This window comes from Pipra filicauda, unplaced genomic scaffold, assembly GCF_003945595.2.
Source record: "Pipra filicauda isolate LSUMZ 115617 unplaced genomic scaffold, ASM394559v2 scaffold2_size9829703_pilon, whole genome shotgun sequence".
Taxonomy (NCBI): Eukaryota; Metazoa; Chordata; class Aves; order Passeriformes; family Pipridae; genus Pipra; species Pipra filicauda.
In genome coordinates this window covers 9,588,355-9,614,897 of record NW_024104421.1, presented here as the reverse complement: position 1 = coordinate 9,614,897, position 26,543 = coordinate 9,588,355, and the positions used below count along the sequence as shown (strand labels likewise).

At 43.6% G+C, this 26,543-nt stretch overlaps 1 protein-coding gene across 1 annotated transcript in view; it reads right to left on the bottom strand.

The window, feature by feature from the left end:
• STAB2 (stabilin 2) overlaps positions 1 to 26,543 on the bottom strand; it is an 83,261-nt gene that overhangs the window by 3,176 nt on the left and 53,542 nt on the right. The window contains exons 41-66 of the mRNA XM_027715116.2: positions 25,674 to 25,750; positions 24,075 to 24,200; positions 23,468 to 23,541; positions 21,574 to 21,645; positions 19,546 to 19,665; positions 18,981 to 19,028; positions 17,841 to 17,924; positions 17,607 to 17,753; positions 17,086 to 17,211; positions 16,681 to 16,740; positions 15,963 to 16,139; positions 15,791 to 15,880; positions 14,345 to 14,491; positions 13,227 to 13,283; positions 12,721 to 12,844; positions 11,519 to 11,668; positions 9,605 to 9,709; positions 9,111 to 9,218; positions 8,237 to 8,430; positions 7,119 to 7,260; positions 6,659 to 6,792; positions 5,382 to 5,547; positions 5,045 to 5,151; positions 4,317 to 4,436; positions 3,377 to 3,535; positions 1,047 to 1,154 (exon numbers count right to left, since the gene is read on the bottom strand). Of these exons, the coding sequence (XP_027570917.2) occupies positions 1,047 to 1,154; positions 3,377 to 3,535; positions 4,317 to 4,436; positions 5,045 to 5,151; positions 5,382 to 5,547; positions 6,659 to 6,792; positions 7,119 to 7,260; positions 8,237 to 8,430; positions 9,111 to 9,218; positions 9,605 to 9,709; positions 11,519 to 11,668; positions 12,721 to 12,844; positions 13,227 to 13,283; positions 14,345 to 14,491; positions 15,791 to 15,880; positions 15,963 to 16,139; positions 16,681 to 16,740; positions 17,086 to 17,211; positions 17,607 to 17,753; positions 17,841 to 17,924; positions 18,981 to 19,028; positions 19,546 to 19,665; positions 21,574 to 21,645; positions 23,468 to 23,541; positions 24,075 to 24,200; positions 25,674 to 25,750 (3,022 nt within the window). The remainder of the gene's footprint in view (positions 1 to 1,046; positions 1,155 to 3,376; positions 3,536 to 4,316; positions 4,437 to 5,044; positions 5,152 to 5,381; positions 5,548 to 6,658; positions 6,793 to 7,118; positions 7,261 to 8,236; positions 8,431 to 9,110; positions 9,219 to 9,604; positions 9,710 to 11,518; positions 11,669 to 12,720; positions 12,845 to 13,226; positions 13,284 to 14,344; positions 14,492 to 15,790; positions 15,881 to 15,962; positions 16,140 to 16,680; positions 16,741 to 17,085; positions 17,212 to 17,606; positions 17,754 to 17,840; positions 17,925 to 18,980; positions 19,029 to 19,545; positions 19,666 to 21,573; positions 21,646 to 23,467; positions 23,542 to 24,074; positions 24,201 to 25,673; positions 25,751 to 26,543) is intronic.

Below are 26,543 nucleotides of genomic sequence, written 5' to 3'. Positions count from 1 at the left end.
TAGGGGCCCCAGGGCACGCAGCCACTCAGGCTGCAGTCTCCCCAAAGCATTGTGCTCTTTGCTGACATTCTGGGAGATGAGGAGGGTCCGGAAACAGTTAAGAGGTTTGTATTGCTTTTCATACAGTGCCTTAACTCTGTGGCCTCGTACTTAGGAAAAAAATTATTAAACTTACCCTGACAAAAATAGTCATATTGTTGTCTTAATAGATATGCTGTCTTTGTGTTTGTTTTTTTTTTTTTAAGAAAACAATTTATATGGTGCAGCTGGACAGCTAAATATTAGAAAAGGTTTAGTTGCCCTATAGCACGTGAAAGGTATTATAATCAGTGTAATATCATGATGCTGTAGATTGACAGAAATTGCCTATTATTTTGAATCATTTGCAGGCATTAATTTATACTATTACCCAAGTGTGTCGTTTCCTACTTCTGAGAATTGTAGGCTGCAAGAGGTTTTTGTGAACTGAGATTGTGCAGGCATGTTACTGAGCTTCTAGCAATATGCCTGTACATAAAAAGCTGGTTTGTAAAGGAGAAAGGGTTGCTCAGAACAAAATGAAGGTGAGAAATAGGGTGTCAATAGGATTAACCTTGTGGACCAAGGTGATGGCTGGATAACTAGAACCTTTGCAGAAATTCATGCAGGCAAAAAATATCTGTTTTCAAAACACCATGTTGTTTTGGATAGGAAAGAACACCAGGGCAAGAGTAAACAATGTTCCTTAGAAGCTTGAAAGATCTTTTTGGAAGAACTAAAATGGAGTTTTATGAAATCTCCCATTACATACATGAGCTCCATTATTTTATATAAAGAAAATAAATTTAAAAATGTGGGAAGAAATCGTTCAGATGGAAACATTTTGATTAAGCTTCACTGGCACCTTGTTTTCAACTTCCAGTTCTCTTTGAAAGTAACCTTTTAAGCTGAGAACTGCATATATGACAGGGAAACTGGGAATATATGAAGTTCGGCAATGAGTTTAGGATCATATAAGCCACAGCCACCTCCCATCACATCAAAAAACTAAATCAGTATGTACTTACAGGTTCTGGTGGAGCCTTTAGAGGTTCTGAAATGATGTGGATTATTCCATTGGAGGCAATTATATCCCACTCAACGATAGCGCTTCTGTCCACATATCGGATCTCGCTCTGACAGGAAAAAGAGGAATGAGAGCTGAGCTTTGATGCTTCTCCCTTTTGGACTGAAATAAACGTTGTTTACTTCCCCACCTCAGTTACTGACACCCAGAGAGAAAAAAAAACACATGAGAGCTTACACTGCTGCCTCCCTGGACATCAACCTGGGATGGCCCTGGGCTGGTCATGGTTTTCCTGTGCATGAAGTAGCCATCGTCATGAACTGCATATTGCCTTCAGGCATTCATCTCTCCTTTTTTTTCCCCCTTGCTTTTTCTCTTTTCTAAGTAAAGTGTTTTGTGATGCTTGTGCAAGGGCCAAGCTCTGCCTAGGATCGCTGTCACTCCCAGGTACCAGGCAGCTGCTTTCTGGGCTGAGGCTGTCACTTGTTTGCAGGCTCAAGAGAGCTGGGTCAGCCCTGATGGGGAATCACTGCACATGTTTTATTTGGTGCCCCCATTTGGCAGGATATCAGGATGGGATCAGTCGCTGCCAAGCCAACACTTCTCTAAACTCTGCTGATAATGGGAATCTTTGACTGCTTCAGGCTGGTCCTGAGTCTGTCCAGCCTGCATTTGTGTTTTGGGAGGGTAGGTTCATGGGCATCTGCACTATTACAAGCTGTGCTTTCAGTTGCATCCTGGCAAAGTGGTTTCTCCTCAGTGGGCAGAACCAGGAGCTGCTGCCTGCTCTTGCCCCTGGCACGAGGCAGTACACTGCTGCTGAAGCATACAGCAACTTTCTGTGCCCAGGGAGGAAGGGCTCAGTGTGGTGTCAATGCAGAGCACTGTGGGAGTCACCTTGCGTCCTTCCTCTCCCTCATCCCTGTGCTGCCCTGCCAGGGTCCTGGTGAAAGATTTGTGGGCTCCAACCACGTGTGCTGAGACAGGTGGGCTGCCACTTCTCCTTCCCACCCTGGCACCCAGCTGAGCTTTACTGCAGGTAGGTGAACCGAGAACTTGCTCAGGTCCTCCACAAAGGAGGAAAATCAACAGATTTCTAACCAGGTCTTCAGGGCAGGAACAAGATGTGTGTTAATGGCCTCAAAGTCTTCCCTTGGCAGCTTTTGAAGAGAGGAGGTTGTGGGGTTTCTTTTTGTTTGTTTGTGGTTTTGGGTTTTTTTGCCTTTTTTTTTTTCTTTAAATGGAGAATGTCTTCTAGCTCATATATCAGATCAAAGTCACCCAAAAATGCTCCTGGTGTGCTACTGAGTGATACAGGTAAGCCTTGTACTGGTGCACCTGATCTCTCTGAAGGATATACTTTATTAATGCAATTACTGGGTTTGCATTATAAGGTGGTTTTAAAAATATAAGTTGTGATTCTTGTGCCAAAGGAGTTTCCTCTGAAAGGGGGAAGAGGAAGGCAGCAAAGGCAACAGATGAATCATTTGTGCACCTCTTCCTGCAGCACCTATTTCTTCATTGTTGGTGTCCATGAAAATCTGCCCTGGGCCCCAGTTGGTATGTTAGGCACCATTCTCTAGAGCACGTTCTAATTGCAAGCCCACAGCTGCAAAGCTTCTTATTTTTGTATTGATCTATGCAGCATTACCCACATCAGAGTCCCAGACCTGGTTTGAAGGGGTTGCTGCCACAGAGAGGTCATTTGAAACACTTGAGCAGTGAGTGTTTTCTTAATAACAAATGAGAAGCTGGGTGTGTTTTTGAAGGATGCATTCCCCTAATGTGTCAAAAAATACTTTCCATTTGCAAAAAGAATATACATTTTTGTATTTAAACCCCACCAAAATAGTAATAAAAAGGCAAACCACTCTTTTGTCTGCTTTTGCTCTGAGCAAGGCTGTGTTGGAGTCTCCTGCCTCTCCCAGAAAGTTACTAAGAAACTTTACAAATGCCAACACCTACCTTTAATGATACACTGCTGCTCTCATCTCTTCACCTATCACACAGCCATTTCCCATAATCCTACCAGACTGAAGGAAGGGTTGAATCAAGCCTGTATTCCCATCCTGCCATTCCTGCAGGTCACTTGAACAGCTTCCTTTGAGTTTTGCAGGTCAGAGCTTGCTTGTTTGCAAACTTGTAGATTTGCAGTTTGCCAGTTGTTATCCCACAGTCTCTGGGCAGGAAGGAGCCTTCTGAATTCACTCTCTCATTGCTGCCCACTCTAACCTTATGGAATTGCTCTCCAGAGCAGTGTGCTAACGGATTACAGGGTATAGCATGAGCAGGGGGAAAAGCAGGAGGACAGGAAATTTGTTACAATGGTACCTGTTCAGCGGTGGGGGCTTGATGTTCCTGGCCCCTGGTGTTTGTAATGAGGAGTTTTTTCCCTAGATGAGTTAGAAGAGTGGTTCCATTGGTCAAGTCCTCGTAAAACACTATCCTGGCATTAGATAAATGATACTCGATGTCTCTCCCTGAAAGTGTCTGCAAATGAGGGCAAAATACAAGGAGCGTTAATGGATCTCATTAATCCTCTGGATTTACTAGCAGGCTAAGTGCCTGTGACCTTTTCCCCCCTCTCTGCTGTTAATGCTGCAGCAAGTGCAGCAGCAATAGGGGCTATGGGGAAATCTGCATGTGAACAGTGGGACCTTGGTCCCACTGCTGGCCTCTGAGGGCTGCCTGCAGCAGGCAGTACCTGAATTCCCGCAGGAGAAAGGATTTTACTCTTCTGTATGATGAGCTGAAGTGATGAGCCTCAGAGATATCCCAAACAGCTTAACGATGTAAGCCAGTGTATAAACCCATGTGAATAGCTTGAGACAATGTTTAATTGAAGGAAGGAAAGAAAGAATAGAAGGGATAAGCATAGAAATGAAGCTAGGAACAGATGCTTTTAATGTATTTGTGGGAAATACCAAAGCTGTGTGCTGCTTTCTTCAAATAACTGCTCAATATTAATAAGCCAGAACAGACTTCATCTCAGGCAGACTCCTTCATAACTGGGTAACATCCCTGATGGAAAAGTCTCTGTAGTTACTCAAATGCTTGATAACCTCGCACTTCTATCCGTGGAAGGGAAATGGAAACAATGAATTCACCTCTTTCAGGAGCACAGTTTAAATTATATGGAGTTACATAGAAGTCACATCATACTAAGATTTTTTTTTAAGCTTAAATTTCACTGGGATACAGAAACCCATAATTGCTGTTTAAAATGTGTTATTAAAATGAGGAAGGAAAGAAAAAGAAAAAAACCACTGACCTCATTTTCCTTTAACCCACTATCATTTGGAGCAAAGAGAGTGGCATGCACTGACAGGTCCGTGAGGTACTGGAGGAACTTTCTCCCCTTTCTAGAGCTGTTGGAGTAAGCCATGATGTCCTAGGCAGAAACAAAATCCAGCTTTACTAAAGGCAATTGTGCACTCCTGTGTGGAGAGTGGAAAAGATGAGACCGTATAAATAACAAAGAAACTCTCTCTTATTAGCCATGAAGCAGATGTGGAGTGACATTACAAAGGAAGTTTGTATTCAAAATCCAGCTTTAGCTGCTGATTGGATGAGCACATCTTAAACTGAGTTGTAGTTGTACATATAATGCCTTTCTGAGTACTGGCAAGGAAAGGACTCTTTTAACATTTTTTCTTTTCCCGGTAGCAATATAATAAAGTTCCAAAGCACAGTGCTCCTTGTGATGCTTAAAAAGCCAGGAGCATTTGTGTAGAGAATCTCCTTTATGCTAAAGCTGCACCAGCATTTTAACTCCAAATACATTTTAGAAACCAGAAAACTGCTTGGAGCCAGCAATTACAAAAATAGTAACTAAGTTCTGATGTTGATGGTGCAGGTTTAGATCATACCCCCTTGCTTTACTTGTGTGTTGTGGTTACGTGTGTTTGCTGTGCTGGTAAAGCAAATACTGAGATACAACCCACAAATTCCCCTTCGCTTCCCTCCCCCCCTAAGCAGCGTGTCAGCCACGGGCCGTACCGACAGGAAGTTTGTCAGCGTTGGGAAGGACATCAGCACTTGCAGCAAATTCCCACTGCAGGAGAAGCCGTCCCCCACGTAGCCTGGCTTGCAGGTGCAGTTCACCTCTGAAAGATATGAACTCGGACAGCTGTTTGGGCAGACTCCTTCCCGAGAGGGCTTTAGGCTGCCCTGTGCCTGAGGAACAACTTGCAGGCAACATATATATTTTTTTTAAGTTAAAAAGTATCAGATTCTCTTGCAGTGTTATCTAGCAGCCTGTAGCTGGTGAAAGGAACCAATACCTGGGCTGCTGCTCCCATTTAGCCCAGAGGGATGTGGCAAAGGACCCTCTTACCTTTCTCCCTGTAGCAGAAAACATCCCAGGTTTCACTCAGATTGCCTCTTTTCCCATAGTCCACGATGCCGACGTAGCCAGAGCCACAGTTTGGAGAGGAGAAGCCGGTCGGGTAGCCCACTCTTTCCCCATCTAGCCAGCCAGCAGAGCACAGGTGGTACCTTGCCTGTGGTTGGCACAGCCACAAGGGGAAAAAACACAGGGAGTTGCTGGGTGGTGGGGCTGGAGAATTTTGGATGAAATGAGCAATCCCCCCAGGGTGCTCAGGCAGCACCTGCCTTGCCAGTACTCTTTCTGTGCATCTGAGTAGTCTCTGTCCATCCATCTGTCCTGCAGCCTGCCCTGTGCAGAACTAAGGGGCTGCAGAGACTGGAGCACCTCTGAAAGTTGGTGTCTCCTGGTACAGACCAATAGATCCTTTCCTGGAAAAGCTTCCCTGAGTGCAGTATCAGAGGTGGATGTGAAAGCCAAAGGTGATGTGCAATTCTATTGTGTGCCAGCCCACCTTTTGCCAGTGTGGGAAGGACTGACAAAGTAGCTCAACACAGAAAGTAAGTCACCAAAAGTTCTGGAGCCAGCCCCATTGCCAACTTTACTGCTTCAAGGGAAGTATTTAGACTATGGAGCACAGGGAACCTGCAGCTCTGGCTGCAATCTGAGTGTCCTTGAGCAGCAGAAGGAGGTGTATGTCCTGACCGAGGTACAGCCTCACATTTTGCTAAAGATGTCTCTAAATGGTGAGTGTCTTTCTTCCTTCAGTAGGTGTGAAGGGATCAGAAAGAAGCAGTCAGTCTGACCCACCTTCTAAAACAAGTTTTGCAAATCCAAGTTGTGATGCTCATCCCACTGACATCAGCCATGTGTTGTCTATAACATACTCAAGGAAAATAATACAGAAATGGGTCTGCTAACTTAACAGCATTTGGGGAAAAGGTTCCTGGGGACTTACTTGAAAGAAATAAATTAAGCATAATTCTGAGGTGCACATTTCTCTAAGAAGCATTAAAACCCCAATGAAAATACTCTGAAAGTCTGACTCTACCTCTCACCCCAGTATCACTGGAAACAAGAACTTGGCAAGTGGTTTCAGTGTTGTGTGAGCAGGCACGAAACCAACAAACAGCCTGAAAACTGCTCCTGGCCAAACATGGCATGAGGGAAGAAAAGGAAGGAAAATGAAGCTTATTAGCACAGAGCAGCCCCCTTGCTCTTCCCTCTCCATTTGTGTGTGGCTAAATCCACTCTGGGGATTTCCTCCCACAGAGAGGCTACCTCACCTTCTGTGCATACAGCAGCTGGGTATATGTAGCAATGGTGGCTGACTCGTTGGCACAGGCCTCCTTTGCCTTCTCATAAGTCATTTTGTACTGCCCTTGTGGGGACCGCAAATGGAAAACTCCAACCGTGGTATCTGCAAAGAGAGAGAAGAACCAGCTCTTCCTGAAGGGGTTTCCATGTCTGGATGCAGAGTCAGCTGTCCCACGCAAATACTCATGAATTTTGTGAAATGTAGTTAGGACAGATTGATTCCCTAGGGGTAACATTCCCACCTGGAATGCCCTCACATCTTGCTTCATAAATCTGGTATTGCACGGTACGTAAGCACACGTTCTAACTGCAATCTTCTCATGGTTTCAAGGGGACATAGGTAAAGGGCTGAGTGAGCTCACAGATCCTGGCCACTGGCCTCAGTGCAGCAGCTCAGGAATGATGGTGTGCATGGAGTGCCATCCTCACCTTGGAAATGGAGGTCGGCACAGTCAGCATCGGGGTGGCACTGCCCGTTGTCTTGCAAGCAGCGGTCAAGAGGAAGCTGCATCACGGTGCAGTTCAGCCCATCACCAATGTAGTTATTTTTACATTCACACTTACGTTTGTCCTGGTCAGAGAGAGAATGAAAAAGGCCAAATCAAGTACTTAGCTGACATAAAACCGCTATTTCAAGCAACATTCTGAACTGTTGGAAGAATTTCACTTGATATAAGCAGGAATAGACAAACAGGAGAGTTGCTACTAACAACTAACCAAAATGTTTACAGATGTACTTTGGTGCTTTGCTGAATTAACATCAAAGTATAATTTCACTCACAAAATTAATAATATGCATAGCAGAGTTATATGACACATAATTTACAAAAATGGATGGCAAATATATAAAAATTATATTTAAATGACTGGGCATGGAAGCAAGATAAAAATTTAACAGCCCACTGATAGTAATAAATGAAACCAAGCAGGAATTGGTGACATCGAGGGGTTGTGATGGTTGACAGCTGGAATGGATTAGTGGCAAGACTTTTCTAGATCACTCCTGGAAGGCAGCTCAGGCAAGACACCGAAATGGAACAGACAGGTGATCCTGAAAGCACCAAGACAAATGCTGGGTCAAGTCACCAGCACAAGTTTCCTAAATCACATTGACCGTGTGGGCTGTGGAATTTTTATCATGTGGCTGCAGAGCTTTTTATTTGAGTCCAGCAAGTGACATTATTCCCTTGACTGTCCCTTTATTTAGCTTCCAAATTGTATTTAGTTTCAATCCAACAAACTCCTATTGCAAATAAGGATATCAGTTAGGGTGAGCCAAGAGTGGGACAGAAAAACTGTGCATGCAAAATATCCCATCCTCTGTGGCACCTCATTCCCCAGAGCAAAGATGTCAAACTATTCTCACCCTTCAGCTGAAAGGATACCAAACTGGTGTGGAAAGTAGGTTAGAGCTCAGTAAAGGTTGTTTTGGAAAACAGGGACTTAAAGGGGTACAGAGCATGATCCAACCAGAGGAAAGGCTTCTCCTGGCACCAGGGAGAAATGCCTCAGATTTCCCTGCTGGGGACTGAAATCATTCAACTTACAGGTCCTATGACAGTGCAAATGGCATGCTCATGGCAGCCTCCATTGAACCCATCAGCGCAAGGATTTATTGGAAGGCACGTAAACCCATCTCCCTTGTATCCTTTCTGGCAGTTGCAGAAGACTTTCACCCCAATTTGTGTGCATTCAGCTGCCTTGTGACACCCACCATTGTTTTGTTTGCAAAGTTCTGCAGCTGTATGGGAAAAAGAAAGCAAGTGAGTAAAGTTTACTTTTAAAGATCATATTCTTCATAAAGACAAACCTTCACCGGTTCTTTCAAGGTACACTAAAGTACTAGAATAATTTTGCTGGGGAAAAAAGGACTGTTTCCTTTTCCTGAGGCATTACTGAATTTCTGTGGAGGCTATCCTTTAGGTCTCTGAAGCCCTTGTCAGAATGTTCTTGATTTAAGAGACACAGCATCACCCTGCAGACTTCTGGCCAGGCTGACTTTGGAAGATGCAAAATACCTGGCTGAGAAAGAACAACTGTTTCTGCAACAGTGTTACCAGGGTACTACCTTGATTAAGGTCATCAAAGAAAATCATAGAATCATTTAGAGTGGAAAAGACTTCTAAGATCACCGAGTCCAACTCTAAATGCTGTCAGGGAAGCCCTGCTTAAAACCCTGTTGTCTTCCAAACCTGACTGAGGTGCACTTCTTGCTCATGCTCCTGGTTGGTAAAGTCTGGCAAAATCAGCCTTATGCTTTAGAAACCCCTGATCTCTATATATTCTAAATTTGTTTCACTTGCTGCTATGTGGAATTTTTTAGGTTCAACAGGCATTTCATACTGGACATTAGCCGTGTGCATGTGTATGTGGCAGAGGGAACAACCTGCCTTCCTGTTGTGAGTGGGAGGGGGAGCTCACCTGTGCATGTGATCCCATCCCCATCGTACAGCGGCTTGCACTGGCACGTCTTGTTCTCTGTGCAGACAGCGTTGGGGGAGCAGCTGGGGGAACACACTGGTGGCAGAGCTGTGGGGAAGGCAGGACAGCCGGAATGAAAGAGCTCTTTGTATCACAATGCTCTTGTTTTCATGCAGAGGGAGAACTCCCTCATATCAGTCTTGCTAACTGGAAAACCTGTAAGAATATTTTTTTTCTTGACTGCTTGGCCCTGGGGTGATACTTTCTCTCATGCACCTCCACAGGGGAGGTAAGAACTCCTATTCCCATATCACAAAGGAGGAGACAGTGGGGTGAAGGGACTTGTTCACAGTCCAGAGTCCCTTAGTGTTCTTTGATGGCTCCTGACATTATTAACTCTTTCTCTCCCTTATCTATGGAAACCTTCTGTTGAATTGCAAGGGCTTTCAACCCATGGCTCCATGTGACAGAGTCTGATGAGAGGAGGCAGAGACCTAGCTTGGTTTCACACAGCCGGCCAGTCCATCCTGTTTCACAGAAACATCGTCCTGTTCCTGAGTATCCTTCATCACACTGCCCGTTGTTCTTGCACTCACAGGCTGGAAAAGAAACACAGAGAGATCACGTGCAGAGCTGCCATTGGGAAAGGGGAAGATCTTTCTCCACAGAAACATCACCTAGACTGTCAGTTTAGATCCAGTATTATCCAGCAAGAATTTGGATGAGTCTAACCTCATGGTTTTGCACCATGAGGCCAATCAACAGAGGAGCAGACTTTCCAGAGTGGTTGAGCAATCTCCACCCTGAGAGGATAAATCCTGAAAAACATGAGCTCAGGACTGACCCTATTTAGAGAAGAGGGTTACACTAGAGACCTTCTGAAACCCCTTCCAACTTGATTTATCCTGTGGTCCTATGATTTTAGAGCTGGCATTAATTCAATGTGCCTCTGAAAATGAGTATTGATCTGCATTATGGTGGAGTAGCAAACTCCACAAAGGACTGTGGCAGGAAGGAGTTAATGGCTGAGCTGAAGACCCAGATGAATCAGTCTTAATGAGCAGCAGCTGGTAATTGTGAGGAAGCCAGAGAAAACCAAGGTGTGTAGAGGGAGAGGGTTTGATTGCTGTGTGGGAGAAGGTCTAGCTGAGTAAGGAAGCCGGATATGAGGTTAGTGAGCTTTGCTGTAAAACATGGACAAGTTACCTGTATTTTTTTTTTAAAGGTTTTAGATATTTTTGTGACTAAAAGCTTTTGAATTCCTTTTACATATGGGATGTTACTCCTTGTGCCCTGCAAACTGAGGCATGAGGGGGTGATTTAATCTATAGGTGATGTTTTTTGCCCCACTCTTTGGGTCCTGCAATAACTTATATGCTGAGTCATTAAGGAATTATTGATGTCTCTCTGCTTTATAAGGTAATGCTGTAGTATCCTTTCTTGCCTTATCTTTCTTCCTGAAATATTGTTGTTTAAAGAAGAAAATGATGTGGGGTTGGTGGAACTAATTTTTTGAAAACCTGTCCTGCTGAAAGGGAGCTTCTCTTGCTGGCTTCATTTCTTTTCACCTGGTTACTTAATTTCTGGCTGACATAAATACACATCAAAAAGAAGGGGCTAGAAAACTATTTTCTTAGAAAATTTGGGTTTCAGACTAACAGCTCATACAGTTTCTGTTATGGTGTGCTATAAATTGGATAAATTGTAGGTGAGCATGATCTTGAACATTGGTGTCCAAGGTTGTTTTCTTGCATACACCCGAAGAATATCTAGCCTGTAACCTCCCCAACCTATGGGCCTCAGGAGAAGTACAGGTGTACATGGTTAGGGTGGAAGCTTTAGTGTTACAGTGTCTTATCTGAAGGCTTTATGTCAGGAAAACATTGAAGTCTAAAGGGTGATATTGATCCTGCTTCCACCTACTTTACATTTAAAACCACAGAGAAGGGGATTATATGAGCAGTTGCTTGACTGTCTCTCTTCACAAATTGCCTTTGTCTTGGTGTCCTTTTTCTTCTCTGCAGAAGTAGTGCATGGCCTTGGCCTCCTGCAATCCTCGAGGAACCACATTACTAAAATGCTTAAAAAGTCTTAAGCTTTATGTGGATGGGGGAGAAGGATGTGCTGTAGTTAAAAACATTTGTTGCTGGAGGCTCTGCCTCTATTCCCTGTTCCTTACGTACCATGTAAGAGTAGGAGGTGCTGTGCGGAGACAGCTACGCAGCCTCTGCACCCCCTGCCTTCTCCTCCCTTCTGAGACTTTGTGCCACCTCTCCATGTGAGGAGGCACCCAGGAAAAATGTTGGTGTTAAGTGGGAAGCATTTTTTGACTTGCTTAGAAACTCATTGCTGACAAAATAGTTTAGGCTTGATGTGGGCATCGATATGGAAAGGAAACTTAAACGTACGTCTGCAGTTGAAGCCGTATCTGCCTGGCAAACACAGCTCACATGAAGTCCCGTTGAAGCCCCTGTTGCAGTGGCACTTTCCTGTCCCTGTGTACCCGTCGTTGCAGAAGCCATGGTTGTTGCATGGGGTCTCTGAGCCACCAGGGCAAGCTGAAAGGTTTAAAAAGAAAAAAAAAAAAAGAAAAAGCGGTTCTTTAGCTCAAGTGTTTATTCATTGTCGCTGTTGGTTATTTACTGTTCTGTAAAAATAATTGAGCAGGGAAATGCCTCTGAACGCATCTCCAGTGAGGCACGTAAAAGCAGCTGTGACACTTATGACTACTGCAAGCCTTTTGCTCTGAATTCCTTGACACACTTTTACAACTCCTATCAGTAAGGTGCCGAGGACCCTTCCAGCCCTGGGTCGTGGATGCTGTTATCTGGCTGCTTGCTCAGTCAGACCCATCTGTGAATGGCACTCCCCAGACCCTACCAATTTCGAGCCTTGCTTGTGCATATCTATGTGCCTACATGCTGTATGGGTGAGCCCAAAGCACAGGTCAGGCTGGCCTGGCCAAAATTACATGGGATCTGTATGTGTCTGTCTGTGAAACTGGGACAGAGCAAGCTGGCAGGACTATATGTCGCTGGACCTGTCTGCCAACAGAGATTCTTACTTGCACCCTGACCCTGTGTGTCCTGGCGGGAGCCTCTGCACTGTTCCCCTGCAGGGCTGGGGGTTGAAGGAGCAGTTTGTTAGTGTCTGCTAACTAACAGCTGAGATAAAGCCTCTCAAATTGTCTCACACCTCTTCAAAACTACAATTTCTGAGCTCATTCTGCTGGTGTGTGCACCTGCATGTGGCTGAGCAATCAAGCAGTGTGCCTCAGGTGTGTGCCAGTGTAAATGTGTGAATCTCATGTCTGTCTGTGTATAAATGACTTTTGGCTGGTGACTAATTAGGTCTCTCTAGGCTTGGTTATAGCAGGACAGCCTTTACTCTCTATAGTGTTCACTTTGCTACTACCGTGGACTTTAAAACTTGCCGTAAATGTGAAATCAGATTATTTGGAGCAATAACAGTCTCTGTGTTCTTCGGCTCTTGCAACCAACTTCCCCCATCGTGCAGCTGGTCCCCTCTCATGCCCCTTATCCCAGCTCTCTCAGTTCATGCAGCTGTACTGGGGCAGGCCACAGGCCAGCAGTGTAGGTGGGAATCCTACCTTGGCAGTCTGGTCCAAAGTAGCCCTTGCAGCACTTGGCTGTGTGGATGACCATGGAGCAGTTCCGACGGCAACCATCCCTCCGCAGCCCATAGGACTCATATGTGCACCAGCTGATTCCTTCCTGGGCACCACGTGTGCCAGCACAGAGAGAGGAAGGGGGAAACACAGGAAAATGAGTGCTGTGTGTGGGGTTGTTTTTTTCCTCTTTAAATCACATTTTCTGATGTACATCGAAGCAAAATGTGATGTGTGAAGGGTGCAGGTGTGACACCCTCACCTTCTCTTTGATTCCCGACATGTTAAGCACCATTAATGAGAGTGGTGGGGCTGCTCTGATGTCAACCAAAGCGCTTGCTACAGTGGATGCTGTGTGAGACCAACAAGCATCCCCCATCACCAGCACCTTTTAACTTATTTATGATAAGAAAATTTTTCTAGTTTGCTTATATGAAGTACAGAGAAGAAAAATTAGACAGCTTACATGCAAGATTTGAATGTGTTACCTTTGGTTTTGTCCCTGGAGGGCATTTGGAGTTACTGAAACAGCTAACACAATGCCCCTGTTGTATAAAATGGAAAAGGAGAAAAAAGCATATTAAAATAATGGCTACGGAAGACTATTTGACATAGACAAAAAAGATCCATTTTCTGAGAGCAGCAAATATGAGTGGAGAAGAGGTAAGGCTTATTACACTTGAAAAAGATCATAAAAAGCTCTGGAGAAAGAAGAGAGGAGAATGACAACAAAATAGATGCAATAATTTAGTGCCACAAAATACAAGAAAGTAGTTTTGATACCAGAATATAACTTCTGGAAGAAAAAATTTAGTTTCATTTAACAAAATTGTGAAACAAAAGCCGACTTGAGCAGATAGTATACACACAACTGTTGGTATTATAATTGAAACATATATTCCAATAAGCTTTTTTTAAGACTGACTAGGTGAAAATTTTTTTACTTCTAGGTAATTTTCTCAGACATTCAAATTAAACTGAAGAACATTTGGTCTTGAAATTGTTTCAAAATGGCTTTTAAAATGTTCCATTTGTGGGACTCATCAAAGTTCACAGAGGAAACTTCCTCCACTCTAATGGTGCCTGTTCAGGTGTGTTAAAGAATATTTCTGAGAAAGCAAGAAATGTCAGAGACTGACACAGGCTAAGTAGTTCTTTATCTTGTGTCATTCATACCCTGTGATGTTGGGACAGCAATATTGTTCCTTTGTAATAGGGAGCTTTGTAAATGTAAATTCTATGGACAAATCCAGAGTGTGAACTTCTACTAATTTAAAAGCACGATCAAAAGATTTGCCCTTGCTCAAATTTTTGCTTGCATATGTAAGATTCTGTTCTTATTGAAAACAGGGCAGGGCTTGCTAAGGTGGTCTTAACTGAAACTGCTTGTCCTGTATGCTTAATGTGGATGCAGAATTTCTGTTGTTTATCTCTCAGGTGCAGTGCTGCACTTCATAATCTCGGCTCTAACCACATGAAGCCAGTCTGAAGTGGTGGGACGTACTCTCAGTAGTGCCAGAACTGCAGCGTTACCCCAGTCTCTGTGAAGAAGTTTGGCCCTTGGGCTATGTCTTTATCAGGGTGGGAGACCAAAAAGGGGGCTGACCATGAAATCCACAGTGAAGAAGCTGTCGCAGCGTCCCCCCAGGCTGGGTTCCATCAGCAGGCAGTTGATACCGTAGGCGATGCCCCCGTCAAACTCCAGCTGCCGCTGCACTATTTTGCACTGTCTGTCATTCAGGAAAAGGGCACCCTGAGAGACAGGATAGGGAGAGAGGGGTATGAGAGGCCATGAACTGTTCTTTCTTGGGGCCAGGCTGAATCCAGAGCCTGAATGGGAGTTGAGGATAACCTTTCCCCTACAGGAAAGTTCTTGGTGCAAGCTGGTGTGTCAAACTATACTGTAGGTAGCATTGAAGGCTGTAGGGGCTTGAAACTAATTTTGCAACCTCTCTTCTTATAGCCGGATGCTATAACCTCATAGATGAGAGATGTGTGTCTGGAGTACTGTGTCCAGCTCTGGGGCCCCCAAACAGAGGGCGGATGTGGACCTGTTGGAGAAAATCCAGAGGAGGGCCACGAAGATGATTAGAGGGCTGGAGTATCTTTCTTATGAAGAGAGGCTAAGACTTGAGGCTCTTCAGCCTGAAGAAGAGGAGGCTCCAGGGAGACCCTAGACCTTCCAGTCCCTAAAGGGTGGCTATAAGAGAGTTGGAAAGGGGCTTTTTAGAAGGGCATGTAGTAATAGGACAAGGGATGATGGCTTCAAACTGAAAGAAGGTGGGTTTAGATTAGCTATTGAGGAAAAATTCTTAACTGTGAGGTTGATGAGGCAATGGATCAGGCTGACCAGAGATGCTGTGGATGTCCCATTTGTGTAAGTGTTCAAGGCCAGGTTGGATGGAGCTTTGAGCAACCTGGTCTAGTGGAAGGTCCCCCTACTCATGGCAGGAGTGTTGGAAGTAGATGATCTCTAAGGTCTCTTCCAACCCAAACCATCCTATGATTCTATGATGTTTTTAATTTGCTGAAGAGGACAGAGTATGCCAGCCCTACGTCCACAGGTTTACCTTATGCATATTTGGGCTTAGATGCTTGTCAGATATGATCTGCTACATTTGCAGATTAAAACGTGACGTTGTTCTGATTTAACAGGCTATGTGCATGCCTGCAATCTTAATTTGTAGGTGCTTACAAACTAGAGTTTGCATGCAGATGCTGCATTCATGGAGTTCAAAGCCAGGTTAATCTCAATGGGTTTCCATTGGTATTTCATTGTAGAAGTTAAAATGTGCTGGTATTTCAGTTTCATAGTAGCTGAGAGCTGTCTTGAACAAATAGAATCAGAGCAAATGACAGCTCCAGAGAGCCCTGCAGACCATCTAGTTTGCTGAATCTGTTGGTGTGGCCGTTGACACGTACTGGAGATGAACAATGAAGTTTTGGTGCCTCTGACCCTCTCTGGGGGCTGTGGAAAGGCACAGTGCTCTCTGCATGAGTGGATCCTGCATCAAGGGCGAGGGATAAATGTGCTGGCAGAGCGAACACTTACAATGTCCCCGTTATCCCCACAGCTCACACTGAGGTTGGAGCCTTGCAGGGTCTTCAGTGAGGTAGAGCTGGGGAGCTGGTAGGCCAACACCTGGGAAGGAAGCAGGGGAGATGCAGGTGTCTGGGCTTGCCCATCTTGGCCTTGGCAGTGCTCCTAAAAAGCAAGGGCTTACCGCAGCATCACGGACAATGTGGAATTTGAGGTACTGCACCAGTTTGTCAGTGTTGGACTTCTTGAAGAGGAAGTCCTGCTGCTCCTGTGGGAGCCCACGGATAGCTGTGTCTGTGGGCCAGAAGAGTGTGACGGGTTTGTGAATAGGGTCGTAGATCAGCCCAAGCAGGTTGTTTTTCTGCAACATATCAGAAATTGGGGTGGAGGATTAATGCCCTATCTAAAATGGCACTGACCCTATGGGGTGAATGTCTAGTATCACTGGGATGCAATGGCCAGTGGGGTGCCTGGTCACCAGCCTGCAAACACCATGACTTTAGAATACAGGTGTCTAAATTGAGCTGCCCAAGTTGAGTTATATGACAGAATTCTCAGGAGTGCTTCATCACTGAGGACTGCCCACTGAAAACCAGTCTGATGGCCCAGCTTTGGGTTCAGAAGGTCATACTTGGGTCAAACCTTGATCATGTGATTCGATATACAGTAGGGCAGAGCTGAGCAAAGGGGGGAAAGGTGGCTGTGAGTCTGTGTGATATCCTCTCATCTCTGTGGGAGAGGAACTGCATGGTGACCAGGATTGCTGTGTACCATGTTGTGAGACCTTTTGCTCCTCTGAACAGCATCCTGATAGTGATGCCATGTGCTATGTGTGTGCTTTTGTCTTTAAAAAATATAGTTTGCAGCCTTTGTCCAATAGCTCCCATTTCTGGTGTCCTTACCTCTAGCAAACTGCTGAACAGGATGTATCCATGTTTGGCTGCAACCATTTTAAGGCTTTCCTACAAAGAAAGAAATGTGAGTAATTTATCTAAAAATTACACCATATGGATATTTAGAAAGAAGATATGAGCTTACTTTTCCCTGTAAGTCACTTTTTGTTATATAACCAAAGCCACTGTAAAAGTCCTGTGCAAAAGTTCCTCTTATACTATTCTTACTTTATCTGTAATTCTGGTGAATTTTAAATGTAACAAACATTTAATTTATGCAGCAGTGTTAGTGTTTGCACAAGGTCTTTTTAGTATCACTGCTTTTTTCCTGACTTATGTGATTTGTATATCTAACTGTGGAAAAGTAACTGTGGAAAAGCTCCTGGGTTGACAATGGCAATGGGCTGTACATACCTTCTTGAGGGGAAAATCCTGCATATGTGATGGGACCAGAATTTGATTTATGACATGGATCACACCATTTGTGCCAACAGCATCACTGACTATGATTTCAGCTTTGTCGTTCAAAACCAGTGAGTTCTGGAAAGGCAACAAAAACATGTTTTCTTTGGAACCTTGTGGGACAGTAAGGCTGATGCTGAGTTGCTTTGACACAGTGATTCCAGACCATCTTTTCTTTGCAGCAAATAGCAGTTTCAGCTTTAATAAAAGTCCCTTTGCTTTTTCAAAGTCTCATCATGCTCATAAAGCCAGAGTCTGAGGATAAAATAATGTTTAAAAGCAAGGGTTATATAACTCCACTCTTGGCATGCTGGGTAAGTGCTGAACACTTCAACTGAATAAGCAATCTTATTTGAATGCCATTGATTTTTGTGCATCAGAGAAGGAAAGGGAACCATTCAAGTTTTTTAAAATAGCTGAATGAGAATAGGCTGTTTAACTATTCTGTTCCCTGCCTCTTCCTGTTCAGTTACCTGAGAGTAGCTGATGTGTATCAGGTCACCTTGGAGAGAGGTGATGTTTGTGATTCTTGTCAGGTCGTTGTACAACAGATTGGCACAACCCACCATATGGTACCGAAGGACTTGAGCCATCACTCCTTTGGCAATCCAGTCCTTGACCTACAGTGCAAAGTGGAGGAGTTGAGAAGTAGTTGAACAAGGCTTCTGAACCCCACCTCACCAAAAACATTTGGCCCTTTTACTTACTCGTGGGTCGGTGTTCAGTATGTCTGTGCGAGGTACAAACAGAGTGAAAGGGCCAGGGCCTGCGATATCTTTGATTGACAAGGCCTGCCAAATTTAAGAGGACAAAGCAGTAATGAGTTAATACACCTAATGCCATGCAGTCATGGGGAGGTGATGCCTGCAGCCCCAATGCTGCCATGTGTTGGGTTCCCTTCCCTGCAACGCAAGGGTGAGAGAAACACTCTCATGTGGACTTTCATTCCTATCTCCATTTGTCACCTCTGCTCACAGGAATGGAAGATTTTGCTCTTCCAGCTTAAAGCCAAGTTCTCTGTCTCCTTAGCAATAGCAAACAGAAGAGGGAAAGCTCCCAACAGACAGTAACGCAGGGTGGGCAGAGGGGGCTATTCCCTCCTGTGCAAGGGAAAAATGAAAAAACCCTTTCATATTGGGAAAGGTGAGAGTGGATAACATGCATTTGTGTGGATATGCATTTAGCTGATACATGGTTGCTCGTACCTAGGAGTGGATTAATTACTCTTAGGGGTACAAACTGACCTGGGGTATTGCAGCCACTTTGCAATGACCACTGACAAGCTGAAGTAAGAAATCTCTGCTAAAGTGAGAGGAAGCCATCTGTCTACCATGATAACAGAACTGAAGCTGGAATATGAGTCTTTAGGCTAGCAGGCCAGTATAGAGGTCTGTGCTGCCCTGAGGCTTGGGGTAAACACAGAATGGCTACTGCCAGTCTCCAGAAAGCAGTGAGAGCTGGTGGTGCACACTGGCCCTCTCACAACACACAGCATCCTGCGATGTTTCGGAGAGGCAACTGAAAACACTGCTGTTTGGAAATGCAGAGTTAGTAAATGAGTGGTATTTTATTGCTTCAGACTATGAATGGTTAAAAGCTTCTGTTTTATGTCTGGTCTGGAGGTCCTACATTTCCCTGGGATCTTGGTCTTGATCATTAATACTCTAGATTTTAGTGACAGCTAATAGTTTTAATTAGAGCATCTCAAGTATCAGTGACTGGAGATCCAAATCCAGTCCCAATTATACTGAAGGATGTTGGTACCTGCCAGGTTCTTGCCTGTTCCCCTTCCATCTACACCCTTGAGGCAAGAAAAAAAAAGAAAAAAACACTCAACCTTTTCTTACCTCTAAGTGGAAATAAAACTTAGATGTGTTGGAGTTCCTGAGAAGTTCCTGCAATTGAGAACAAGACTCTGTAACAGTGATGAATATATGAGGTAACATCTGTGGAGTGCAAAACAAATGCACCACTCAGACAAGAAGAGGAACTTCTGGTTTGGAATAAATATTGTTCCTGTTCTTTTCTTACCTTGCTCTGTCAAATAGCAGGCTTTGAAACCTAAAACTCCCTAATACTGCTCTGGTACTGCAGTCATAATGATTGATCATCAGGGATTTTTTTGTTTGTTTGTTTGTTGTTGGTGTGGGTTTGGGTTTTTTGCGTTGTTGTTCGGTGTTCTGTTTTTTTTTTTTGTTTGTCTGTTTTGTTTTGTTCATTTGTTTTGGGGTTTTTGTTTGTTTGTTTGTTTTAGGCAGTTATCTTGCAGCATCCTGTTCCTATTCCTTGTTTCTTGGATTGGGATAATTTCAAATTCTGGGGTACAAATTTGTCCAAGAAAAAACGGCATGTTTCAACTACTGTATTAAGTAACTATCTGAAGGAAACTAAGAGCAAAGTGCAGCACTTTACCTGGAAGATATTGCCTCGGCACATAAATCCATCCCCAATGTAGTTAGGTTTGCAGGTGCAGGTCCTTTCCGTCAGCTCAGTGTCATTACAGATGGCAAATTCACTGCAGCCTCCATTATTCTTGTAAGACCAAATTTTAAAATATAGAATTCCTTCGTTGCCAGGTGCACAAAACAGTTCTAATTCAGCACTTTCCTCCCCCCCATTTACATACTTTATAGTTTAGAAAGACTTAATCACAACAGCTTTTTGAAATCACATCTTACTGGTACTTGATGACATATACTTTCTTGCAAACACTATAGAGCATTTAAAGTCTATAACAAATAACTCTCATTTATGCAGAGGACATAGTTTTGGTTCACTCCTTATATCTTTAGTTCATGATGCTATAAGGATGCAAAATATTTACTTGCAAGTCTCGTTCTGGATCTTAGGGATGAGTCTTAGCTGCTCTGCCAAAGCAGAATTGACTTACACTAAAGGGAACTACTTATAGTTGTAAATCACTTTAACAGTGCCAGGAGCCTGAATTTATGGAGGAGCATTAGCACAGGACTGTCTGTTGTTCCCTGTCTGTCTGATGGCCCAGATCAACTGGAACAGGGAACTGCTACAGGTCTTTGACTCTAAAACATACCCTATCTGTCCCTTGGGTCCACTGCCAGTGCAACCTTGGGCTTGGAGCAGCAGATGCATCTCACCAATCTGCCTGCTTCCAGAAAGTTCCCTGCGCTAAAGCGAGATGTTCCTCATTCAGGAGCAGCATGCTGGGGCTCAGAGCTCTGCTCAGTCACAGGCAGATTCTCCCCAGTTAGCACCTCAGCTTGCAAATAAGCTTCTGTCTTGCACTTGAGAGCAAATTGGGAAAAATTGAGAAGCTCTCTTGTTTTCTTTTTTTGTGCTTGTTTCATGGTGCCTTTTCTGTTGCTGGTCATCTCAGGGATCCTTTCTGTTGGGGCATAAGTGGGAGCAGAAGCTCCTTTGGGAGCTACCAGTGGGGCCTGACTTTACAGGTCACAGAGCTGCCTGGCTGTTAACAGTGGGTTTGGGTGGGCTTGCTATGTATTTGTCTAGATTTAGACAGACTGCTGGGTGTCTTAGCTACCTGTGAAGCTTTGCTGCACAGAAGTTTGGTCACCATGAAACCAGGTAAGCCTCTGGTCTGACATTGGTGCTTCTCAACACTATCTTTTTTTTAAAATACATAATTAGCCTGGCTTGATTAGTCAAGTGGAAGCAGAGCTGCTGGAACGAGGCATAGGAAAAAGCAAAAGAATACAAAATCATAGGGAGCAGTGGCTCATAACTTTAAATTCCCCTTCCTCCAGCTTCTGGTTTTACCCTTGCTCTTTCATCTCTGCAACCTTTCAAGGTTAGATCAAGCCTGCTGACAGACCAGGCTGGGAGGGCAAGAATTATTGTTGCTGTGCTTAAAGCACAGAGGATTAATGTACACAGCAGGAGAGTGGATACGTCCCTGCAACAGCTTGCCAAGAAGCAGAGTAATGCAGCTGGTGCAGAGAACCATGTTGCTTGCAAATATGTGGTTTGCAGTGTGTGAGGTAGCTTGTGCAAAATGAATCTGGCTAATTCTCAGCCTGCAATGACAAGTGAGGGACAGAATGAAGAATGCCAGGGGATGTCCTGGGTTGCGTGTTGTGGATGGAAACAGTTTGTGTTGGCTTTTTGTATGAACTCTAGCAATGACAAAAAAAGATATGACTTAAGTTTTACCACTACAAACTAGGTACTGTTTCTCTGGATTGGATTTTAAGTAGTTTTTCTAAGACTTAATGATGAGTCCAGGACCTCACTTGTATTACGTCCGGGCTGTGGTCCAAGAAAAGCCCTTTCTGCATATTTAGTTTCTATCATAGCAACAGCACTAAAGCATGTACTGAACTAAGAATATTTATAGATTGGCAAAGTTAATGTAAGTTGGTTCTTAGCATACCTGACTTAGTTAAAATGCATACAAACCCCAGAAGTGTAAGGATTATAATGAGACCTTAAATGGATACTTACTTGTGAACACAGACTGATATATGTGCATCTTTTACCATCTCCAGAATATCCCTTTAGGCAGTTACATACTGCCTACAAAACAAAACCAGAAAACATGCATACATGGAAAAATGCTTGATTATTATTTCTTTTCAGCACACATATATTTAATTTGCTTTTTTTCCCCCTCAATCATTTAATAGTGATATGCTGTACAATTTGTTAAGCTGAAAGTACATCATCTCTCCTGCAGCAGTTTCTTGGCCAGCATGAGCAACCGGAGACTGAGACTGGGGAGTAACAGTTTTCAAGAGGCTCCGTCTGTCCTTTCCTTGCCTATCCATTTCTGGTTTCCTCTCTGCTGCCCTGGTCATTTGACATGACCCCTTTGACATCTGCACATAATCGTCTTGCTGGCAAAACAGACTAAACCCTTAATTTGTTTCCCTCATTTTATTTGCATAGGTTGGTGTTCCCCACTCGTCTCTTTCCTTCCCCTGCTGTGATGAAATGTATCTTCAAAACACACCTGGAATTATGTCCTGATGTTACTGGCAGCTTCCCAGTGGGAATGCATCTGACACTTATGTCCTGATTACTCTATTTTGTACTTGCAATTATCAAAAAAATGAGAAATTAGCATAGTTGCAAAGAAATTAATTATCTTCTCCAATTCACTACTTAATGGTTCTCAATTTAGGATTTACGTTTAATATGCAGCAGAATTAAAACTGTGAGGTGGTGCAATAACAGTGTTTTACGTATCTTCTGGGTGACTGACAGCCCTAGAGAAAGCAAACACGTTTCTGTGCTACAACTGTACCTTTGCAGTGCTGGGATTTTGTGGTGGATGTGTTTATTTCTCTGATGTTAATTACATCCTTACGGGTAAGGAGGAATAAACAAACATGTTGTAGCTACTACTTCTATCCCCAGCGAAGGTGTATGGAGGAAAGTAACCGTCACCTGTCTTGTCCAGAGGGGTGGGGAAGATGGCTCTCTGCTTTCACTGAAAATGTACTGGCTTACAAATGACAGTCAAGGCACAGAGTTATTTGTTTGGACTGGCAAAAAGGGCTAATGGGGTTGTTGCCCCTTCTGTCCCTGAACAACTGGAAGTCAGGAGGTGGCCTCTGACTCCCGGTCTCTGTTTCCTGCCTTGCTCCTGAAGAAATACTGTTGTGCAGTACTCGCTGGAGGATTACAGTCCTGCCAATATGAATATGAATTCCAATAGCCGATATAAAACTATAGGAAGATGACAAGAAGTGCTAGAACCAGGGAGTTCAGCTTCTTCTGAAACTGTTAGAGAAATAAAATCACTAATCTCTGTCACCTGCTTACCCTGACCAATTTGCTTCTCCTTTGTCCCCTTGTTCTTTTATGCTACTTTCTCTTTGGAGAGTATGTGGCACTTTTGCAAACAAAAGGGACAAAACAGAGGAGCGAATGAGAACAGCAGAGGAGTGAGCAGATGCAGGAATGCTGCAACCCCTATGCAAGAACTATGAGTCAGGCCATGTTGTTTCCTTGTGAATGTGTTTGATCTATGCTGGGAGAAGGGCTAGTCTAAAATGGAATTTCTCCATGGAGAGTTTCTATAACAATAAAAGAAACATTATCTGGCAATACTTTCAAACTGACAGGTTTTCATATCAAAACCTCCCAAAAGAGAAAAACAACTACTTGAGATAGCAAAGCACTGCTTTCCTCTGCAGGTTTTGATTTCTTTTAATGAAATTAATTTCTTCATGTTTTCCCACCCTCCCTCTCAAATACCTTTTTAAAGAAAAATATACTTTTGAGAATTTTTGGTTTGAAATCCACTTCTCTACTTAAAAACAAAGATGGGCAAATCTTTCTTTACACAATTGTAAGACTTGGCCAATCTTATTTTTCTTCACAAAGTACTCACTTGATTGGGTCCAATCTGTGTGCATTCTGCATTTCTATCACATCCACCGTTGTTCTCCAGACAAGGGTTGATTTCTTTATAAAACATAGACAGTGTAATAAAGAAAGATTGACTTCTGAAAACCCAAGAAGGGAGAATTTTTAAATAAAGCATAGCAGGAACGCAGGTTTAGGACAACTGTGAATCAGTAAAATTCATTCCTTTAGCTGCTTAGTACCTCAGCCTAGGCCTTTAGTTGTCTGGGTGAAGACTAAAACTCTGCCATCAGCATTTCTAAAACCTGGGGATGTGTGGTACAACAATGTCTGAAAGTCTTAAGGTTTGTGATGGTCAGAGGAGTGTGAGTGTATCAAGCTGGTGAAGATGAGGTTAGCCTTGCTGAGATGTAGATCTCATTTAACGTTTGATGTCACACCACACTGCTGCAGTTGCGTGGTTTGCCAAGTAGTATCAGCCACATGGCAGGTAGAGGTGCCTTTGGCATCAGCCTGTAGAGTGTCGGGAAACTGCACTTCTGGATCACAGTGGAAGAAGGATCATCCACCTGCAGGAAAACTCACTCCTGTGGTGTTCCTCTGTGTAATATGTGAGACACACACACGCTTACCGATGCAGACTATTCCATCCCCGGTGTACCCAGCGTTGCAGACGCAGACTCTGTTGCCTGGCGTTGTTCTCCTGCACTTTGCCTTGGCAGAACAGCCACCGTTGCTGGTCTCACAGGCATTGATAGCTGAACAGTGACAACGACACAGATTAAACCAATGTGCTTAACTGGCTTTTCAGGTTAATCTGTCTCTGTTTTAAAGGGATTAACTAACATTTTCAGAACACAGAGTCCTCCTGATTTAGGAGGCCACAGACTTCACTAGTGTCAGATATTTAACACATTTTATTGTTTAAAGAGGGAAAGCTGAGAAGATGTTTCTAGTATGGAAGGTAAGAATTCATCCAGGACTGACTTTCAGTAACTTCCCATCTTCCAATTCCACCCATTTTAATGAAGCAACAAAAAAAGAGACCTTTGCATTCTTCTCTAGTTTAAATGGCCATTTTAAGCTTTCCCCGAGCTTGACTTTTTCTGCACCCAGATCCTACTCCTTCTCTCTTGCAGGAGGTCTAGAGTATAATACCACCTAGCCCCTCCTGTGACAGAATGTCCTGGTTGTTATTCAGGTGGTTACTCCTACTGTTTCTCCGACTCTGGGTGAGTCATAGAATGAATTTGTGTGGATTACCCTGAGAGCAGGGAGGGAACCTTCTCTGAAGTGTGAATAAAATCAGCTCAAACATTGCTATAGTTTTTGCCTCAAATTATCCTGAATTGCTGTTTCAGCAGCCTTAATAGCCACACTAGGGAGCTGACTTTTCCCATAACTAATTTTGCTCAGGAATCCTGTATAGGGGAACAAGGGTGAGGGCAGAGTCACTATGGATGACCTGTGTCACTCAGATCTTCCTGCACATGGGGAATTGCCCACCACTAGATTAAAATGGATTTGGCTGTTTTGTGCCAGAAGAGATTAGTACCCTGTCAGCCACAGTGAGTAAGTAGAAAAATATGATTCTGTTCTCAAAAGCATTAGTATTTTAATGAGTTAAGGATTAAAAAACACAACTGTAAAATTAATTACAATTAGTGTAGCTGGAAGCTGTCTACTTTGTAAGTCTGGATATCCCAGACTCTTGGAGGAACCCCTAGGATAAGCTGCTATTGCCCCTTTCTGAGGGTCTCTCAGAATCTCTCTGGTCTAAAGAAATGGATTTTACCATACCAGAAATCTGAGCAAGTTCAGAAAGCTGAGGAAGTGGTAGGGCTATACAGCTTCCAATAGCTGGAAATGTTACTGTACCCTGAATTGGCCTCTCTTTGCTAGTCTTTGTTGGGAAAGGGAGTAAAAGTCATAAACCAGGTTTCATTACTCTGCAAACAATGGGGCTGGGCTTGTGCACGGCATGTTCCCTTTTCTCTGGTCTCCCTTAGCACAATGCCTTGCAACTTCGAGATTTTGAGCCCTTTGTCTGCTATGAATCTACACCTGTTGGGCTGTTACTTGTTTTGAGTGAACTGGCAGCAATTCCTGGTTTTTAACTGGTGCATGGGGAAGTGCTCATCTCTCACCAACTCTACCGTGACCAGTGAATGCTTCAACCTTGTTTCCTTTTTTTTTTTTTTTTCAAAAGGGAATAAACAAAGTCCACTTGCCTGTGCAGAACGTCCCGTTCCCCTCAAACCCAGCTGCACACTTGCAATAGGCAGTGCCATTTGATAGGAGAAGGCAGCTAATGAAGTAAAAAGAGGGAGATGACATTTAAAAAAAGAGGAAAAAAAGGAAAGAAAAAAAGGCAGTCAAATCTTTTGTACTGCTGTGAAGTCTTCTGAACATTGCATAGAAATAACAAGGCATTTAACTATACCCATAAAAATAAACCTAGCTGGACTAAGCTTTTCAAATGTGTTTTGAATGTTTTATTTTAGGTATTAAAATTCTACACTTTGGTCATTAAGTGACCTATTTTCTCATGCAGAACTCCAGAGTTTGCATATCTACCCCCTCAAAAACTGTGCATAAGTTTATGGAGGGATGCAGCAGCCCTGATGTTCAGGGGCCAGGCATTTGAATTCTTTGGGTTTAAGTTTTTTTTTTTTTTTTTTTTTTTTTTTGTGGGCAGTTTGGCCTTCTGAATGCAAGCGTGAGCTTATTGCCCTGTGAGCTCTGTGCAATACAGGGATTGCTCCCTGGTGTCCCTCAGGGATAACGTCACAATGCAGTCAGCACAATTCTGCCATGCCTGCACCTATCCTTGTACATACAGGTGTACATCAGTGGATGGAAAATACTCAAGAGAAGAGCAGTCTGCTTCTGTCAGAAACAGTCTTGATGACAGAATGGGTGGGGTTCCCACGAGCAAATTTGAGAGTGGAGTTTTCCAAAAAAAGCCTGTTCAAATATCACTGCTGTGAACTGCTGTTCACTAACACAAAGGGGAGAGAATCACCTGCATCAGGAAAAAAAGGTTTTGCCCCTCTGATTTCTCAGCTCCTACAGAAGAGCTGTGGCTGAAAGTGAGGAGT